The sequence below is a fragment of the Pistacia vera genome, unplaced genomic scaffold (assembly GCF_008641045.1).
Source record: "Pistacia vera cultivar Batoury unplaced genomic scaffold, PisVer_v2 Contig204, whole genome shotgun sequence".
Classification (NCBI taxonomy): Eukaryota; Viridiplantae; Streptophyta; class Magnoliopsida; order Sapindales; family Anacardiaceae; genus Pistacia; species Pistacia vera.
In genome coordinates, this window is record NW_022196007.1 from 1,621,289 (window position 1) to 1,642,695 (window position 21,407).

The window sequence follows — 21,407 nt, forward strand, 5'->3', positions numbered from 1 at the left end:
TAAGTTGCCAACATGGACACCTTCTTATTGAATTCAAAATATTTCTAACTGCATGTTTGGTGTTTCTTGGCACAAAACTTTTGGTATTTCCGTACTACATTCATCCTCAGAATTGTTTCATTCCTCTTCTTGTTTAATTCCAGTAATAATTTCTTCTTCAGTTAAAGCATACACGACTTGTTGCTTATTTGGATAATTAATAAAGATATTAATAACCATTTGATTAGTGTAGTGAAGTTGTCGTATTGATCACTCAATTTTGTGACAACTCTTTGATATTCATTTTCATACTATCCTAATACTACTAAAACAATGAATTGAAATTCTAACACTACTAAAACATGAATTTTAAAATAAGAAATCAAAATAATAATTTTTTAATCTTGTAACTATACCTCTATTAAGTTATAACCTCCTCATTATTATAAATTTAGTTAGTCCCACATGATGACTATAGAGAGGTTCTACTGTGTGTGTGTATATATATTTATATATAATATATATAATATATATATATATTATTATAATATATATATTATATATATATAAATATATATATAATAATAAAAAGGTTATATAGATTTGTCTTTCCTAATTAAGATTTAGCGATAATCAATCATATTGTTAATTAGAGAAAACTATTTTAAAAGTAAATACAATTATCGAAAAACTGAACCAGACACAACTCTGTTTCATCATGTGGAAAGGAAGATAAGGATTTGATTATTTTGGTCTGGTTGGTTCATCAAATTACAGAAAATGATTGTTGATGATATCAGGATTGAATTGATTGGTAAAGGCACAATAATTTCCATACAAGCTATAAATGTTACAGCAATTGTGACTGTGGAATTGGATGGATATCTCATTGTTGTTTTAATAAATAATGCTTTGTATTATTTTAGACAGTGGGAGGCTAGCGATATTATACATTGTTGGTAAGATTTCCACATCAATTATAATGGTCCTCACAATGATACATGAAATTACTAGTGATTTAATAAGCATATGCATATAGACTCAGACAAAAAAGAGGCTGTTAACCACCTTTGGATAGCCAAGTGGTTGAATAGTGACTTTTGAGGTATTATCCAAGAGATTTTGAGTTTGATTTACCTTAATTGCTGATAGAGGTGGCCACTTGAGTTTTAACCGACCGTTAACATTAGCCCCGAGGTTGACCCAGCCCTTAATCTTAGAGTTTTGAAGATTAATTGAGGTACACAAAAGCTAGGTCAGACGCCCTAAAAAAAAAAAAAGGGCGATAGGGATGAGGCTAGAAAGAAGTGAAGTTGGTTGAAAGGTTTCTTTTTTACATTTTATATACAATTTCTTGACGACAATTCCAATAAGTTGACGTCAATAATAAAACAATAATGCTATGTTTATGCACGAGCTTACTAACCACCTTACTACCTTTATTAAAATTACATATACTACACGTACTATACATTATATTTACAAATGATAATAAGATGGTTAGTAAGATCGTGAGTAAATATAGCATTACTCATAATAAAAAGTAACATTACCACTGGAAGTTACATATTTGCATAAGTGTTCTTTAATTAATCTTAAATTTGGGTTGATTGAGGTCATCAATTACATCTTTATGCGTCAATTTTGCCAAATTTTGTTAATTAAATAATCTTAAATATATGTTACCAAACAATCATTATGTAATTATAAAATTGAATTCATTCCGAATAAGGCATGGGAAGACCGATAGCCACTAACTTATTACTATAAGATGGATTAAGGATGTAATAGTTAAAATAATATTTAAGGCCATGTTTGGCTTATTATTTTTATCTCTATTCCCAATCTTATTCTCCAAATAATATTTGGCACATTATTCCAGAAATATTACCCTATTTTTTTAATTATTTTTAGACCCCATAAGGTTATTAATTTCATCAAATACACCCTGAAAAAAAAGTTTAAAAATTATCAAAAACACCCCCGTGACCCATACTAGCCAGTTCCGGCAACCACCGTCGGTGGTTGCCAGAATCTGTACAACGGCCTACCTGACGACCATAAATGGCCAGAAGTTCACCGATCTGGCCTTTTCAGGCCAGATCTGGCCGTGAATGATGGCCAACGAAATGGCCGTCATTGAGGTCAACGACGGCCAAATCTTGGCCATCGTTGACCGAAAACGACGGCCATATCTTTGGCCGTCGTTTTGGCCATTTTCAGCCGTCGACGGCCATGGCAGGCTTTAGATCTGGCCTTTTCTGGTCAGATCCGCGGTGGATCTGGCCGGAAAAGGCTATAACAATGACGGCCAAATCTTGGCCATCGTTGACCGAAAACGACGGCCAAAGATGGCCGTCGTTTTGGCCTTTTTCGGCCATCGACGAACACGGCAGGCCTTAGGTCTGACCTTTTCCCGTCAAATAAAGGCCATAACGACGCGTTACGACACAGATCCGATCGGTCTGTGTCGTAACGCGATTTTCCGGCCAGATTCCGGCGGTGGTGGCCGAAATCTGGCATTGTAGGTGGTGGGGGTATTTTTGTCATTTTACATGTTACGGTATTTATTAAATTAGCAAACTTAGGGGGTTTTTTATAAATTTTTAAATTTTACCTCGTAATACTCCCATATTCAATTATCCAATACTATCCCTAAAATCCTATCCAAAATAATAAACCAAACGCACCCTAAGTGAATTAGAGGAGATGAAATGCATGATCTTGATTGATGTGTGGGATAATCAAAGGTATAAGAGCAAGCTTGTGATTATATACATATTGATCATGTGCATAATTAAAAGTCTAAAGTAAGATTAATTACCCTTTAATCCTTCAATAATTTTTGAAGTCATTTCGAGGTAAATAAGCCTACGTCAGTTGGAGAACGTTACCTGACAGCTGGGCTTTAATTTTGTAATTAACTCATAACAGAAGTTATTCAAGTTTATATATAAATGATAACAAGTCTTCATCCTCAAGCTTTGAGGTTCAGATTTTATCAACACTCTCAAAGATGGCGGAGGTTTGCAAACCAATCTCACCTTCCTTAATTCTCCTCTCTTGACATTTAATTTTCTTCTTAAGTAATTAAATTTTCTGATTAATAATCGCAGGCCACGATAATGGTGATCGAAGTTGACCTAAATTGCAGCAAATGCTACAAGAAAGTCAAGAAAATACTCTGTAAAATCCCCCGTGAGTCTCTGCGTGTTTGTGTTTATGTTTGTGCATGAATATGTAAGCTATTGGATTTGATTAATTCTCTTGAACTTTGATATGTAGAAATACAAGATCAAGTTTACGATGAGAAGAAAAACACAGTTACGATAAATGTGGTGTGTAGCTGCAACCCTGAAAAAATAATGCAAAAGATCCGCTGCAAGGGCGGTAAGTCAATCATAAGTATAAAAATCAAACCGCCGGACAAACCACCAAAACCATTTGAGCAACCTACTGAAGTTGTTATTAAACTACCACAACCTCTGCCACCCAAGATACTAGTAGTGGGCTTTGTGTGTTGCAGGGAGTGCTCCGAGGGGCGGAAAGGGGGGCCATGTCAACACCTTTCTTGTGGGAGACCTCCATGTTATGGTTGTTACTGTGGAAAGCCAGTTTGTGATAGTTGGGGTAGTGGTTGTGATTGTGGAAAGCCAGTTTGTGATAGCTGGGATAGTGGTTGTGATTGTAGTTGCAAGAGGGGTTATTATTGCAGGAATCGTTGTGGTTATTACTATTATTGTGAAGAAAACCCTTCCCCTTGCTCGATTATGTAATCAAATTATGCTTCATCGATGCATATGGTCATCGATCGATCTTCTAGTTTGATTATTTTTCTTGATGGTTTGTTAATTATGTCAAATAAATGTCCTATATTTCCACATCGTTATAATAACCGCGCTTGATGATATATAAGCAAAAAAAAAAAAAGAAAAAAAAAAAAAGTAGAGATTTTGCTGAGATGACATATGTCAAGAGCTTGAGATACCTGATGATTGACGATACGTTATAGCCAACATATATTCTCAAACGACGTGGGGTCCGATTTTGGTGCGTTGAGGGGGTACAATTGGAACTTGCATAACACAACCAAAAGTTTTTAGGGATATATTAGGCTGATGTCCAAATACATGTTGTATTAGGGAATACTGATGATATGTAGTGAGTCTTAGGCGAATTAATGCCATAGCATATAAAGTAGCATGAGCTCAGGTGAAAGTCGGTAATTGCTTACGTAAAAGCAAATTTCTTACAATTAAGTGAATACACTTTATAAATGATTCTGCTAAACCATTATGGGTATTTACATGTGGTACTGGGTGCTCAACATCAATGCCCATTGATGTGCAACAGTTAAAAAATATTTTTGAGGTAAACTCATTAACATTGTCCAAACAAATTGCTTTAATCAGATAATATGGAAAGTGTACCTATAATCTGATGATTTGTGCCAAAAATTGAGCAAAGGCAATATTACAGGTTGACAGTAAACAAACATGTGACCATCATGCCAATTTGTCAATTAATACCATAAAGTAGAATGGTCCACTTGGTGGATGAATAGGTCCACCTATGTCCCCCTGAATTATTTGTAAAAATGATGGGGATTTTAGACCAACTTTAGAGAGAGATGACTTAATTACCAATTTACCTTGTGAGCAAGCAATACAAGTACTCTCATTAGGTAACAAAATCTTTTGATTCTTTAACGGGTACCCATATGAGTTTTCTATGATCCTACATATCATAGTAGATCCTAGATGACTAAGACATTCATGCCAAAGTTAAAAAAGTCTAGGATCAGTGAATTTTTGGTTCATAACTACATAGGTTTCAATCTTTATGAATGTGTAATATAACTCAGATGAGAAAACAGGAAGTAGCATGAAACATTGGAAGTGATGCATTGAAATTTTGTATCATTCTCACTTAAAGTTTCAATGTGGTATCCATTGATTTGTATATCTTTGAAACTAAACAAATTTCTTCTAGATTTGATAGAATATAAAAGATCATGGATACTTCAATTCCTCTTGCTAATAGGAGTGTTGCTCTTCCACGGCCCTCAATTATGTTTATAGACTTTGATATAGTATTTAATTTAGCTTTAACTAATTAATTATGTCAAATCAGAGAAATATTTTTATCTGAAGGATGGTGTGCATCGTTGCAATATCTACCAATCAAACGTCTCCACCATTCTTTTCCAAGGCGCACAATTCACTTTGTGATTTCATATGATTTACATTAGAAATGAAGAAGGAAGAACACATGATAAGGATATGCATTATAACATAATATAAAAAGTAATATTAATGCTTAGTAGTAAAATGATATAATCATATTTCCTTTCAGTTTCATAAGGGCTTGAAAGTACATTTTTTCGAATATACAAACGTACTATAGGTACGTGGCAATTATATTTTATGTCATGCCTATAAAATGTCTTTTCATGGTTCAGGAAGACTTTTCTATAGACCTTAGTGTCTTTTGATTTATAAATATCCCACTTCTAGTGAGTGTCTTAACGAAGACTATATGAATATTAACAATCGCTTCAAGGAATGGTGAAGTTATCACTTTTAGGTGATTCATAATCAATTCCTAAATATTTTGTAAATTTGATCTTATTACACCACTACTATAAGGAAGGTTTGATATATATATTGCTACAATAGGAGCGTATCTTGAGTTTTAAAGGAAACATCTCCTTTCAATGATCATTCTATTCTTTTATAAGATCAACTAGTCCTATATACTGAGAAATTTAGCTCCCATAATTCATTTTAGGTGGTAGAAATAAATTTAGGATTTTACTTTATCCTACAAGGATAAGTAATTTCCTTCCAGAATTCGCATCCTCTGGATGCATGCACTACAACAAAAAGGGTTTTTAGCTACGAATTTTTTTCTTGCTAAAAACCTAGAAATTGTTGCGGTATATGTTTAGCGACGAAAACAAATCGTCGCTACGATCGTCGCGGTAGGCATGTCGCGCTTGATTTTAGGTGACAATTTGTTAAAATTCGTCGCTAAATTTGGCGACATATGTCATAAGATGCATTATGGCATCCAAAAACAAATATAAAAATAATATAAATATAAAATGTGATAATTGCAAAGGAACGATAAATTGCATTAAGGAGGCGTTTGGATCTTGTAATATTTTATTATAGAAGTATATTATATTAACGGAAATAAATATCATAATGAAGATTACTGGAAATGTTTAGAAAATATGTTTGGTTAGTTCGAATATATTGGTGAATAATATGTTTGGTTGGGAAGATAAATGGGTGGGTATGTTATATAGATTATTAAATTGTCCTCGTTTTTAAATATTAATGTAATAGTATTTTTTTTTATTATTTTTTGAATCATTTCTTTTAACCCTTTACATTTGAAATTTTGCTAAAACACTCGAACCATATAAAACTTTAATTTGTAGCAAAACCACCCCCACCCACCCCAAGCCATTATCGACAGCCAGCCACCACCTCCAGTCGTTGTCAACAGTCGACAGAATGGCGCATGACTACCTATATATAACCGGTCACGCGTAGGCAAAGCCGAAAATCCAAAAAACGGCCAGATCTATGACCATTTCACGACCAAAGATATGACCATGAAACAACAATAGATCTGGCCGTGAAAAGACCAAATCTTTGGCCATGCTATTTTCACGGCCAAAGATCTTGCCTTTTCACAACCACATCTTTGGCCTTGAAATGGCCATAGAAACACCAGATCTGGTCGTTTCCAGAAAATACCTTATTAGAGCACGACCGGCTAGATCCCGCCGATTGTGCACCATTATGCTTACTGACGCCTGCGACCGACAGTAGTGAGTCACGGTTGGTGGTGGTCTAGGTGGCTAGGGGTATTTTGTTAACTTTTAAACTTTTTAGTGGTTGTGATGTTTTAGCTAATTTTTGAAATGTATGGGGACTAGGTAATTGTTATTTGGTAGGCATTATAGGGCAATTGTGTCTGATTAAGGGCAAAATAGGTAGATAATCAAATTACCCCAATAATGTTTTAATAAAACCTCCTAATAAGGTAATAAGATTACCCTTATATTATCAACAGTAAACACTATGTGGGTGTTTAGATCATATAATTTTTTTTTTTATCTTAGTAATAAGATTACGGAAAGAAAAAGTACATTGTAGATTACTGGGTTTAAATTATTATTGTACTTGGTTTAATTGGGATGTATTAATAATTAATATGTTTGGTTGATAGTAATAACAGATGTCTTGAAATACCCTTTTACTAGAATGCTTTTTAGATGATTACTAGATATAAATAATTAAGGGCTTGTTTGTTTTATTATTTCAAACCCTATTCTCTATCCTATTCCCAAAATACTTGTTTGTTAAATTATTTTGGGAAATGCTATCCTATTTTTTAATTACTTTTAGACCCCTTAAGTTTATTAACTTAATTAAACACCCCTAGAAAAAAAAAGTTTAAAAATTAACAAAAACAACCCCATTCACCCATAGTTGCCAGATTCCGACAACCACCATCAGTGGTGGCCGGAATATGTCACAATGGCCTAAAAACGACCAAAAATAGTTGTTTATTCACCAATTTGGCCGGAAAAGACTAGATCTAACCGTCAACAATGACCAAAGAAATGGCTGTCGTTGACGGTCAACGATGGCAAACTCTTTAGCCGTCTTTGACGATCAGATCTAGAATTTGGTGGCCATCGACGGCCAGATCTAACCGTAGATTTGACCTTTTTCGGTCAGATCTATGGTGGATTTGGCCGACACACCACCAGCCAGATTCGACCAGTCTGAGTCATAACGACAGATTCTGACTAGATTCTCGCGGTGGTGGCTAGAATCTGGCACTATGGTGGTAGGGGTGTTTTTGTCATTTTACAAATTGGGTGTTTTTGTCATTTTACAAATTGGGTGTTTTGTAATTATTAACAAAGCCAATGATATTTTCGTCCACATTTTCTACTGTTTTGGGGCAAATGGACAGAAATTTGGATTACCAAAGTAATATTTTAATACGACCTTCCTCCCAAGTAATATTATTCCTAGTGATTTACCCCCTTTTTGGCACTGTTTGTCATCTTATTTTCCGATAATGTTTTTGTAAAAAAATGCCAAACACGATAATCTGCTCAATTAAACAAATATTACCCTTGTTAAAAAATTTCAACCCGATCCAAATGGGCCTTATTTGCAATAAAAAATTACTATAATATTTTATTACTTGCAAATCAAACATAAGAATCTTTCAAAATAAACGGAGATTACCCTCGTTATCTTATATACCCCCAATCCAAACGGCCCCAAAAAGTAAAGAATAATAAAATGTCAATAATAACAATAAATTGGGTGTAATAAAAAGAAAGCAATAATTAGAGTTAGAACTTTAGTTTATGATATCAAAATCTTGAAACTTAGAACTCCAAGTTCTAAATTTTGAGTTCTTTAGAGTTCATGCGTTTTATTACTATTATTTATCAACTTCAAGTTGGCAATTATATAAGAACATAACTTCGGTATTTCGAACTTTAAGTTTTGAATCCATATATCGAAATTGCAACGCAAGCTTCAGGTTTTGACATTTGAAACTTCAAATTCTAAAATAAATATCAAAATCTTAGAACTCCAGGTTCATTTATCATTTCTATTTACAAATTTTAGGTTGCCATAATTTCTGGTGTCTCCAATAATATAATAAACCTCGAAAAAATAAATATGTAATGTAATTAAGTCATTAATAGCATGATGTAACAACATTAGCAATACGTGTAAATAAAGTCAATTGGTTAATTTAGGAAATGATTATAACAAATATATTATTGTTAGGAACTAACCATATTTTTTGATATAAAAGATCCATTTTATGGCAACCATAGAATATACTCATAACGGTAGTTGTATTATATAATGTAATAAAATGATTGAATAAAACTGTTATACTTACTAAATTTCTTGTGCTGAGAACGTGTTATAATTTTAGTAGTGTAATTGTAATAAAATAAACTAAGGTAGAATAAAACGTAAAAGAGCAAAATAAAGAGGGTTGAAATGAGAAGTTTTTAATTTTTGTGAACTCTTTCTCTCAATTGAGTTGTCTATAAAATGAAGGAAATGAGCTCAATTTTGTTTTTCCTTACCAACCTACCTCCGATTATCCAATAACAAACGCACCTATGTCTTCAAATTGGACTTGTATAGACAATGTGTCTTCATATAAACTTACGTGGGCCATGCATTAAATTGATGGAAGCCTAATACTTACAACAATTATAAATTTATATGAGTAATAACGTGGGATGCTTCAATAATTCAAAGCAGAAAGCCAGTGGACAATCTTGATGATCGCAATCACATCCTTACACGTGTCAAAATCGTAATGGTTAGTGTCTTATTGATGTACGGAAATCAAACTCTTACGACTTCTTGCGATTAAAGATAGGTTTATATAATTTTATAATATGTCTCTGTCTCTCACTCTCACTCTCACTAGTCGTTCTCTTCCTCATTACTTTAATTAATCAAACTCGATAATATTCTGAGAACGAGGTTCAGACTTCAGACTCAGATCTGAGCAACCCCACCAGCCAGCTATGGGGGGAAAATGTTTGCAAAATCTTAATAAATAATGCTTTAAGGAATACAAATTAAAATTACAACTATTTTAATAAATAATGCTTTGTATCGTTTTAGACAATAGGAGGCTAGCGATATTATAAATTGTTGGTAAGATTTCCACATCAATTATAATGGTTCTCACAATGATACATGAAATTACTGTGATTTAATAAACATATGCAAATAGACTCAGACAAAAAAGAGGCTGCTAACTACCATTGGGTGACTGAGTGGTTAAGGACTTTTAAAGTATTACTCAAGAGATCCTGAGTTTGATTCACCTTAATTGTTAATAGGGTTGATCACTAGAGTTTTATCCGACCGTTAACATCAGGGCCTTGGGGTTAATCTAGCCCTTAATTTCAGGTCCCAGTGATTAATAATTGACCTGGATGCCCTGGTAAAAAAAAAAAAAAAAAAAAAAAAAAGCGTGGTGGGGATAAAGGCCAAAAGAAGTGAAGTCGGTTGAAAGTTGACAACATTAATAAAGTAACATTACCACTGAAAGTTACATATTTGCACAAGTTTTCTGATTAGTGAAGTCGCTATCCTTCATTTGAGTAATCTTTAATTAATCTTGGATAGTTAAAATAATATTTAAGTGAATTAGAGAAGATGAAATGCATGATCCTTGATTGATGTGTGGAATAATCGAAGTTATAAGAGCACGTTTGTGATTATATACATATTGATCATGTGCATAATTAAAAGTCTTAAGTAAGATTAATTACCCTTTAATCCTTCAATAATTTTTGAAGTCATTTCGAGGTAAATAAGCCTACGTCAGTTGGAGAACGTCGCCTGACAGCTGGGCTTTAATTTTGTAATTAACTCATAACAGAAGTTATTCAAGTGTATATACATAAATGATAACCAGTTTTGATCCTTAAGCTTTGAGGTTCAGATCTTATCAACACTCTCAAAGATGGCGGAGGTTTGCAAACTAATCTCACCTTCCTTAACTCTCCTCTCTTGACATTTAATTTTCTTCTTAAGTACTTAAATTTTCTGATTAATAATCGCAGGCCACGATAATGGTGATCAAAGTTGATCTAAATTGCAGCAAATGCTACAAGAAAGTTAAGAAAATACTTTGTAAAATCCCCTGTGAGTCTGTCTGTGTGTTTATATTTGTGCATGAATATGTAAGCTATTGTTTTCCATTAATTCTCTTGAACTTTGATATATAGAAATACAAGATCAAGTTTACGATGAGAAGAAAAACACAGTTACGATTAAAGTGGTGTGTAGCTGCGGCCCTGAAAAAATAATGCAAAAGACCCGCTGCAACAGTTTTTGTTGGCTTTTGCGCGGAAATATTGTAAACCTAATATAGTGAATGGTGCAACATGTTATTGGTTTCTGCGTGGAAAATTGCAACCCTAATATAGTAAACTTTAATTTTTTCGTTGCTAAAGACCCTTTTCGTTGTTGTGTTTACTATTGGCTTTTGCGTGAATATATATATATATATATATATATATATAATATATAATATAATATATATATATTATATATATATCATAAGGTGCCATTTTTTATTGGCTTCCTTTTCTCATCATTGTCCTCCTTTTTCAATGCATGAAGACAGAGACTTCTCCTTTGCCTAATTACATTTAATGAGTAGCCTTACACTTACAAGTTACAAAGTCTTCTTACTGAGAGTAATACAAAATAATGTGATATTACTCTTTAAATGAGATAACAATAGTGTTTTGAAAACTGAACTAGACTAGTAAGTCGGATTAGGAAATGGTAGCCTCTCTGGTACGATTCAGGTTCTAGGGGGGGTTGTTATATTTTAGACCTATAGGGATAATTCATAATTTTTCAAGAGTGTTTGCAGTATTTAAAAAACCTTAGGAAATAATTATGATTTTTGGGCACTTTTTAAAATATTTTAAACTTTTAGGGATAATTTACAATTTTTAGAGGCATTTTGCAATATACTAAAATTTAAAGGACTTATTTATAATTTTTTTTTAAATTTGGTTGGTGATGTCATCGGTCCGACCGATCAAACCGTGAATTGGTCTCTTGATTGGGTCAAGGCCCGATCCAATCTTTAGAGCATTGCATAATAATTAATGAGTTGATTTAAATTTATAGACATTGTTAGTTAGAGGTTCACATTTGTAAAAAATACTAATTCATAATTCCACATTGTTATAAGAACTGGGATTGAAAATTTTGCAGTATCATATTGTAAACAGTAACAGTATATTAACATTGAATTCTTATTTAACCATATAAATATGCTACATTTTAGACTTAAAATGCAAGGAAAATGAATGTCGGTGAGAAAAATTTCAAAACTTCTCAAAGTGTTATAATCTCACTTCTTAGTTCTTAGTGGTGTAATTGTGATAAAATAAACTAACAGGGACTGAAATAGAAAAGTAGAATAAAGAGGGCAGAAAGGAGAACCTTTTATTAACTTTTTCTCATAATTGAGTTTAGAAACAAAATGAAGGAGATGAGCTCAATTTATAGTCTTTTCTCACCAATCCACCTCTTATAAGGCTAATTATCTAATAACAAATCATAATTCATCTGTCTTCGATTGGACTTGCATAGGCCATTTGCCAAATTGGTGAAAGTTTACCACTTACAACACTAAGAAACTTACATTCAACCAAGTTTAAATTATCTTATAGGCAATATTTAATTTTCTTTTTTTAACTGAAAGAAGAAAAACAGTTTGCTTGAACTCATTCCTCCTCTGTATCGATCCCTCATAAATGCATATTATATTAATCCATATATCACATGGACAAACTTAATTTGTCATCATATGATAATTACTTAATTAACATACTTAACCCACAAAATATGGGCTCTGCCTAAACTAAAAGTCAAGGGGTCTGGTACAAAATCTGTTGAATATTAATAATACTCCAAACAAAGGTGGGTAAGGGTAGCATTTTCCACATCAACCGACGAAACCTAACAAAAGCAAAACATTAATTCATGAAAATAACTTGGATTGGTGATTAGAAATATAGGTAAATATTGGAAAGTCACTAGTTCTCTTTGTTAATGAATTTGAAGTATGTGTGTAATTAATGTAGAAGGAATGTTTGATTTTTGTGAAAAAGATCAGAAATACAAGACCAGGTGTATGACGACAAGCAGAACACAGTGACGATCAAAGTGGTATGCTGTAGTCCTGAGAAGATCAAGCAAAATATTAACTGCAAAGGTGGTGATTCAATCAAGAGTACTGAAATTCTACCTCCACCCAAGCCTAAAGAACCCGCCTTGCCGGAAGAATCTGAAAAGCCTAAAGAACCCAAGAAACCAAAAGAACCTCCAAAGCCGAAAGAGAAACCACCCGCCGCCAAAACAAGACAAGCCAGTAAGGTTACTTTTGTTGACCACCGGCTTATCCGAACCCAACGTGTTGCAGGGAATGCTACGAGGAGCGTGAGGAGGGGGGGACCGTCAATATGTTATGACGGATATTACGGGAGGCCGGTTTACGATAGCTGGGGTGGGAGTGGCGGTGGCGGTTGTTACAGAGTTAATAGATGTGATTACTTTTGCGAAGAGAATCCTAATGCAGCTTGCAGAATCATGTAAAGCAAAGGTGGTGCATGCATCATTTGTCGTTGTCTCCCTGGACATATTCTATTTTGAAATCTTATCCATATGTGACACAAGANCTTACATTCAACCAAGTTTAAATTATCTTATAGGCAATATTTAATTTTCTTTTTTTAACTGAAAGAAGAAAAACAGTTTGCTTGAACTCATTCCTCCTCTGTATCGATCCCTCATAAATGCATATTATATTAATCCATATATCACATGGACAAACTTAATTTGTCATCATATGATAATTACTTAATTAACATACTTAACCCACAAAATATGGGCTCTGCCTAAACTAAAAGTCAAGGGGTCTGGTACAAAATCTGTTGAATATTAATAATACTCCAAACAAAGGTGGGTAAGGGTAGCATTTTCCACATCAACCGACGAAACCTAACAAAAGCAAAACATTAATTCATGAAAATAACTTGGATTGGTGATTAGAAATATAGGTAAATATTGGAAAGTCACTAGTTCTCTTTGTTAATGAATTTGAAGTATGTGTGTAATTAATGTAGAAGGAATGTTTGATTTTTGTGAAAAAGATCAGAAATACAAGACCAGGTGTATGACGAGAAGCAGAACACAGTGACGATCAAAGTGGTATGCTGTAGTCCTGAGAAGATCAAGCAAAAGATTAACTGCAAAGGTGGTGATTCAATCAAGAGTATTGAAATTCTACCTCCACCCAAGCCTAAAGAACCCGCCTTGCCGGAAGAATCTGAAAAGCCTAAAGAACCCAAGAAGCCAAAAGAACCTCCAAAGCGGAAAGAGAAACCACCCGCCGGCAAAACAAGACAAGCCAGTAAGGTTACTTTTGTTGACCACCGGCTTATTCGAACCCAACGTGTTGCAGGGAATGCTACGAGGAGCGTGAGGAGGGGGGGACCGTCAATATGTTATGACGGATATTACGGGAGGCCGGTTTACGATAGCTGGGGTGGGAGTGGCGGTGGCGGTTGTTACAGAGTTAATATATGTGATTACTTTTGCGAAGAGAATCCTAATGCAGCTTGCAGAATCATCTAAAGCAAAGGTGGTGCATGCATCATTTGTCGTTGTCTCCCTGGACATATTCTATTTTGAAATCTTATCCATATGTGACACAAGACAACATATTTTTAAAGGTGGGTGTCAAGTCTTTTCATCAGTATCTACTTTGTTAGAAGGGTTTCGACGCATCCTACGTTGAAATATTATCCATATTTTTATTGGTCGGTATGTATCTTTTCAATCAGTATCTACTTCGTTAGTTTCACAAAGGGTTTTTGGATTGTTAAAATATAAAAAAAAAAAATGACTATAACATTTCACTTCATAAATCATTTTTTAAATTTTAATTTGCGTCCAAAGGATATGGATTAAGATAGTCGGTACAACTTACTGTTCTCCATTAATACTTTTCCATAGTGCATTTCCTTTTCCTCCTCTTTCTAAATATTTTGATGTCTACTAATTCAAAGAGATATATCCTTTCTAGGTATAGGTAATAAAGATGTATCGAAAACAAATCATTGAGAAAACATGAAGAAGGAAGAAGGATTGAACCAGACACAATTCTCCTCTCACCATGCGGAAAAGGAAGATAGGGATCGATTATTTTGATTTGGTTGATTCATCAAATAACAGAAAGTGATGTGTTTGGTTGCTATCAGGATTGATTGGTAAAGGCTCAATGCACTACAATCAGCAAATATGTATCCGAATTTAAAAGAAAATAAATAAATAAATGTAACCCAATAATTTCCATACTAGCTATAAGTGTTATCTTCCCTTTCTTACCTAATTGACAATTTGACATAAATGTTAAAGTAATTGTATGGAGTTGGATGGATATAGACTTGGAGAATAAATAGACGGTGGGAAGAGGCCAGAGAGAAGCGAAGTCGATTGAAATGAATATTTTTTATATAATTTCTTGACGAAAATTTCAACAAGTTGACGCCATTAATAAAGTAACATTATCACAACCAGCAGCCTGACTGCAAAGTTATAATTCTTTTTTGCAGGTCCATCGACCATGTCCACTTCTGATTAGTGAAGTCGCTATCCTTCATTTGAATATCGGTTGACTGAGGTCATCGATTACATCTCTATGCTTCAATTTTGCCAATTTTTGGTTGAATTAGAGAAGATGATGGAGAAGAGTTGATGTGAAGAGTGAAGACTAACGGAGAAATTGAAATGCATGATGCTGATTGATGTGTGGAATAATCAAAGGTATGAGAGCAGGATTGTGAATATATATACATATAGGGTCAGTAAGCCTACGTCAGTTGGAGAACGTCACCAGACAGTCGGGCTTTAATTTTGTAATTAACTCTCCTTCAAATGCAATTTGGCTTAATTAATTATTACTTAAGACAACCTATTCAAGTCTATATATAACTAATAACCAGTCTTGCTCTTTATGCTTTGAGGTTCAGATCCTATCAACACTCTCAAATATGGCGGAGGTTACGACAATGGTGATCAAAGTTGACCTGAAATGCTGCAAGTGCTACAAGAAAGTCAAGAAAGTACTGTGTAAAATCCCACGTGAGTCTGTGTGTGTGTGTGTTTATATTTGTGCATGAATATGTAAGCTATTGGGTTTGATTAATTCTCTTTAACTTTGATATATAGAAATAAAAGATCAAGTTTACGACGAGAAGNTTATGATTAGTGAAGTCGCTATCCTTCATTTGAATATCGGTTGACTGAGGTCATCGATTACATCTCTATGCTTCAATTTTGCCAATTTTTAGTTGAATTAGAGAAGATGATGGAGAAGAGTTGATGGGAAGAGTGAAGACTAACGGAGAAATTGAAATGCATGATGCTGATTGACGTGTGGAATAATCAAAGGTATGAGAGCAGGATTGTGAATATATACATATAGGGTCAATAAGCCTACGTCAGTTGGAGAACGTCACCAGACAGTCGGGCTTTAATTTTGTAATTAACTGTCCTTCAAATGCAATTTGGCTTAATTAATTATTACTTAAGAGAACCTATTCAAGTCTATATATAACTAATAACCAGTCTTGATCCTTATGCTTTGAGGTTCAGATCCTATCAACACTCTCAAAGATGGCGGAGGTTACGACAATGGTGATCAAAGTTGACCTGAAATGCTGCAAGTGCTACAAGAAAGTCAAGAAAGTACTGTGTAAAATCCCACGTGAGTCTCTGTGTGTGTGTGTTTATATTTGTGCATGAATATGTAAGCTATTGGATTTGATTAATTCTCTTTAACTTTGATATATAGAAATAAAAGATCAAGTATACGATGAGAAGCAAAACACAGTTACTATAAAAGTGGCGTGTTGCTACAGCCCTGAAAAAATATTGCAAAAGATCCGCTGCAAGGGCGGTAAGTCAATCCTAAGTATAGAAATCAAACCGCCGCCTAAGAAGCCAGAAGAGCCTAAGAAGCCACAAGAGAAACCGAAGGAACCAACGAAACCACATCCGTGTGGGGGATCGTGTGAACAGATTGTTTGTGGGAGAACTCCATGTTCTGGAAGGCCAGTTTGTGATAGTTGGGTTAGTGGTTGTAATTGTGGTTGCAACAGGGGTTATTATTGCAGGAATCGTTGTGGTTATTACAATTATTGTGAAGAACCTTGCTCGATTATGTAATCACATTATGTTTGATCGATGCATATGGTTATCGATCAATATTCTAGTTTGATTTTCTTTCATGATGGTTTGTTAATTACGTGGAATATTCATAGATAAGTTTTTGTGGGTGTGGGCATGTGTCTTTCTCTTTTTTAATAAGTTTTTGTGGTTGTGGGTGTGAGCGTGTGTCTTTCTCTTCTTTGATAAGTTTTTGTGAGGGTGGAAATATTGTAATTCAATAATTTTGTAAAAGGTACCGTTTCTTGTTGGCTTCCTTTTTTTCTCCCTTATCTTCCTATAGGAAAATTGTGTTTTTCTACACAAGGAACGCGTGGGAAAATATCAGCACGATCGATGCAGGAACCGACTTTGCAAACTAGTGCATAAAGTTTGTGACTATAGGAGATAAAGATACTAACATGAATGTTTATTTCGATGTATAAAAAATCCTTGTTTTTGATGCAATATCTGAGCAGGCAGACAGGAACTTCTTCTTTGGCAGAACACATGATGAAAAAGGTCTGGTAAAGGCTGTACAAGGGAACAAGAAAGGGGTTTGATAAGAAAGAGTTTGGGAATGTCCCACTTAGTCAACGTTAACAAACATCGAGTTTAGAGTCGAGGTAGCATGGATACGAGACTATTGAAGTGAAGTTTGAAATCATTATGGTTTTCTATCTTCAAGGCCTTTCAGCGATTTGATGCTATATTTACATTTTAGAAAGAGTAACACTAATACAAAGTCTCTTATTAATATTTATAAATGAATACAAAGTGACGTGAAATTACTATTTAAATGAAATATCAATTAATGAATTGATATAAATATAGGTAAAGATACACGGTTTTTTTTTTTTTTTTTTTTTTTTATGCAAAAAAGGTAACATGTAATCAAGATTTGTCTAACTTTTCAAACTTATATCTACACAGTGTTAGAATCTAATTAAACTTTAATTGAATGAAGATTTTTAGAGTAATTTGGAGAGCCCAAATATGTCTACGTAATATGGGAGACCCTCACCTCACAAATGTACCTTGTTTATTCGTCAAGGTTTCTCCAATCATCATCAATCACCTACAAATTTGATCTGAATATTGTATTGTTTATTAAGAAATGATGTAGTGTTTTAACTTCTTCTTCTTAACAGGCAATTTGGCTTAATTAATTCATGTACAGAAGATTCTTGAACTCTCTCTCTTATCATTCCACTCCATAATAAATAATAATCTATCACTCTTCTTTGTGCTCCGAGGTTCAGATCTGAGCACTCACAGAAATGGCAGAGGTTTGTATTCTTCTTTCTTATATTTCTGATTAAGCATAGTTTATCATTCTTACACTGTCATCACCATTAAACTGTTTTCTTATCTGTACAAATGATACTACTTCGAATTTGGAACGAGCACCAAGGAATTAACGAAATCGGCAATCTTTGCAGGTTACGATAATGCTGCTGAAAGTTGACCTCCAGTGCTCAAAGTGTTACAAGAAAGTGAAGAAAGTGCTTTGTAAATTTCCAGGTAAGTTTCTCTCCTTTGTTTCTTTCTTTGTGTTTACTTGTGCGTTTGATTCTGAACTTTAGGGACGTGCTATTGGCAGAGATACGAGACCAAGTTTACGACGAGAAGCAAAACACGGTGACGATAAAAGTGGTTACCTGCTGTCCTGATAGATTGATGCAAAAGATATGCTGCAAAGGCGGTAAAGCAGTCAAGAGTATCGAAATCAAGCCACCTGCAAAGCCTAAAGAACCCGAGAAGAAGAAAGAACCAGAGAAGGAAAAGCCCAAGGAGCCCGAGAAGAAGAAAGAACCCGAAAAGGAAAAACCTAAAGAGCCCGAGAAGAAGAAAGAGGCAGAGAAGCCAGAAGATCCCAAACCAACAAAACCAAAAGTTGTTATTGTCGACCCACCACCGAAACAGAAGCCACAACCACCCAAGGCGTCTGATCCAGCACCAACTNAAATTTCAGAAATTGATTGTTTTTGAAATGTATGCTTTGTACTTGTTTGTATATTGTATGGTGCCCGGTACATGAGCCTTAGACCTAAGGGTGAATGTTTTAATTATTTTTGGGTATGTATGGTTGTATTTTATTAAATAGGGCCTGCGTGTCCTGCCTTTCTCCTCTTCTCGATGTACATTCTCTTCTCATCTAATTCCCCTCGAATGTAAATCGAGGCTAGATGCCTGGCTCTAGACGAAGCTGCGGGAGTTACCACCATATCCTCTCTCGATAGACTCGAAGCTCTTCATAGTCATGCGGGGTAGAAAATCTTCTTTCAAAAAGAGAGAGACCAGAGATGACAGAGGAAGGTATTCGATTCAAAAAATATACGGCAGTCAGAACTGCTTCAGCCAAAAATTGATTGGGGACAGAAGTTGAGAGCAAGAGAGAGCGAGCTGTCTCCAATATATGGCGTCCGCTCGACAACTCCATTTTGCTGAGGAGTGTAGAGGCAGGATCGTTGGGAAAGTGCTTTGTAAGTGAAGTGAGTTTAAGCAAGCAGAGTTCGGAAGGCAGCGAAGATATATTCACCTCAAGAATCAGAACGGAAAACCTTGATTTTAGTCAAATTTTTCATTGTTCTGTCAAAAATGACATATACGGATGATCTCCTTTTGATAACAGAGAGGCAGGATTGGCTTCGGACACAAGATCAAAAGGAGAAGTAGAAAGAGAGTTTTAAAAATAGGAAGGGTAGGGCCGACTTTTTTCCCAGCTTGCAACCCATATAAGTAGAAATCTCAATGTTAGGTACAGACCCCAACATTCCAGTAGAAATAAAATATCTAAGTCTTGGGCTGGAGACATGTCCTAATCTATGATGCCACAACAAAAAAATGGGAGTAGAGGAAACAACACCAGACACAGCAAAAAAGGCAAAAGACTGAGGTAAACGAAGTTTCTCCAAAAAAGAGAGCTTGCCAACTCTACGGTCCTTCCCAATCCCCTTATAAAAGACCTCTCGGATGATCCTCTATAAGACAGGAGGTAGGAGAGAATTGAATATAAGCATTTTTTTTTCAAGCCGGAAAGAAGATTCACGGAGAGCAGGAAGATGAAAAAGAGCAGAACATATTCGATGATAACGAGACAGAGTACCAAGACTTGTTAGAGGGAATTGTTCGGAGTTTGCAGTTTAAACAATAAGGAACTTAGATGGAGAACGAAGAGAAGAAAGAAGTGAAGAATCACCAGTCATCTTCTTCGATGCACCCGAAGAAAGTAAGCAGCCCCCTATGTTGTAAGTGTAAGGGGGAGCCAATACCTGTAGAAGGAAAAGATATGACAAGATGGATTTAACCTCTAAATCTGCTTCCGCTGTCATGGGGTCAAACTATCTGTGTCGGGCGTGGGAGTGCTCCTAAGATCATAGAAGTAATGCTTCAGAGGCCCTATGGAGTAACGGGATTGGTAAGTTTCTGATTCAGTAGGCATCTCCGGGGGAGTAGCAAGATGAGCTGTGTCTGACTGTCGACAAGAGTTTGCATTATGTCGCTTGCGAGAGTCTGCAATCATGTGACCTGGCTTCTTGCAATAGTAGCATCTTGGACATGTCTCGTTGGCCTAATGCACTAGCAAAGCTTCCAGATTGAAGATTCTGACCATAGGGTCGATGTCTCGAAGCATGTTCAGCTGAATCTATTTAGTTATTCAGGATCTGAATTCCCACTAGAGAAGACGGTCACTTTATAAGCAAACCTAGTTGTAGCTTTCTTTTCTGCCAAAGACTCAAGTAGAAGGATTGGTTGAAGCAAGGTGTGATGTGAACCGAGATCCAGTGGGAATTGCTTGAAATGCTCAAGTTCCCCTCTTTGTATGTCCTTTCCAACAGCTACCTGAGACTGAGGTCTGAGCTAGATCTAATGCTTTATTTTATGGCCTTTTTATGTCTCAGTCTGACTGACATTCTTCCTTCTGGGACATTAAGTACTTCTCTATCAACTTGATACCGAAATGCTTTTCCATTTCTGAGGGGAATGAATCACGATATTAATGAATGGCAGGAACGAGAGCTCTCTGTGCTTAACAAACATTCTGCCTGTCTCAAGATTTAGCCCTAGAGTCATGGAGAATAGAGGCTTATCGGATTGGAACAACCGTCACACTAGCGGTTCTATTCTTGCACCAAAATGCAATCTTTGACACTTTCGACATTCACTTCGGAAGAGCATTAGACTGCAGCTCTCATTACTCCTACATTCATTTCTTTCGTCAAAGCAACGGTGATTGTTTGATGCAAGGGAAATTGATTGATTGAAGAAAGAAAAGAGACTGGAGGCGAATTGGAAAGATATCTCTACGGCAAGTGCCATTGTCTGTTCTGCGAGTAGGGCGACGCGAGTAGCAGAAGTTTCGCTTTTGCTCGGCTACGATTGATTGCAGGCAGGAGGAAGATTACTCGAGGATATTACCTTGATCCCGCTCCCGCCTTCTGCTTAGTGGACCTGAGAACCTGAAGATCCATCATCCAAAGCAAAGATCATCCCGCTAAGTAGGTTTCCCTTAGGATGAGATTAAGGATCGAAGAGAATCTCTTATTGGCTATGGAAGAACTTAATTGCACATTCATATCTCTTCGGTATGCTCGTCCG

General features: G+C 35.2%; 2 protein-coding genes across 2 annotated transcripts; both read left to right on the forward strand.

Annotated features, from left to right (window-relative positions):
* The first annotated feature begins 16,254 nt into the window (after positions 1–16,254).
* LOC116128864 (protein PYRICULARIA ORYZAE RESISTANCE 21-like) lies at positions 16,255–16,830 on the forward strand. Its single transcript, XM_031414636.1, has 2 exons — positions 16,255–16,365; positions 16,453–16,830. Exons 1-2 carry the CDS (start codon positions 16,275–16,277, stop codon positions 16,824–16,826), a joined length of 465 nt encoding a protein of 154 aa, XP_031270496.1. The 5' UTR covers positions 16,255–16,274; the 3' UTR covers positions 16,827–16,830.
* A 1,160-nt stretch (positions 16,831–17,990) lies between these two features.
* Positions 17,991–18,797, forward strand: LOC116128755 (protein PYRICULARIA ORYZAE RESISTANCE 21-like). The gene is made up of 3 exons (XM_031414501.1): positions 17,991–18,094; positions 18,248–18,329; positions 18,409–18,797. The coding sequence occupies exons 1-3, from the start codon at positions 18,086–18,088 to the stop codon at positions 18,795–18,797; spliced, it is 480 nt and encodes a 159-aa protein (XP_031270361.1). The 5' UTR covers positions 17,991–18,085.
* Positions 18,798–21,407: the final 2,610 nt, after the last annotated feature.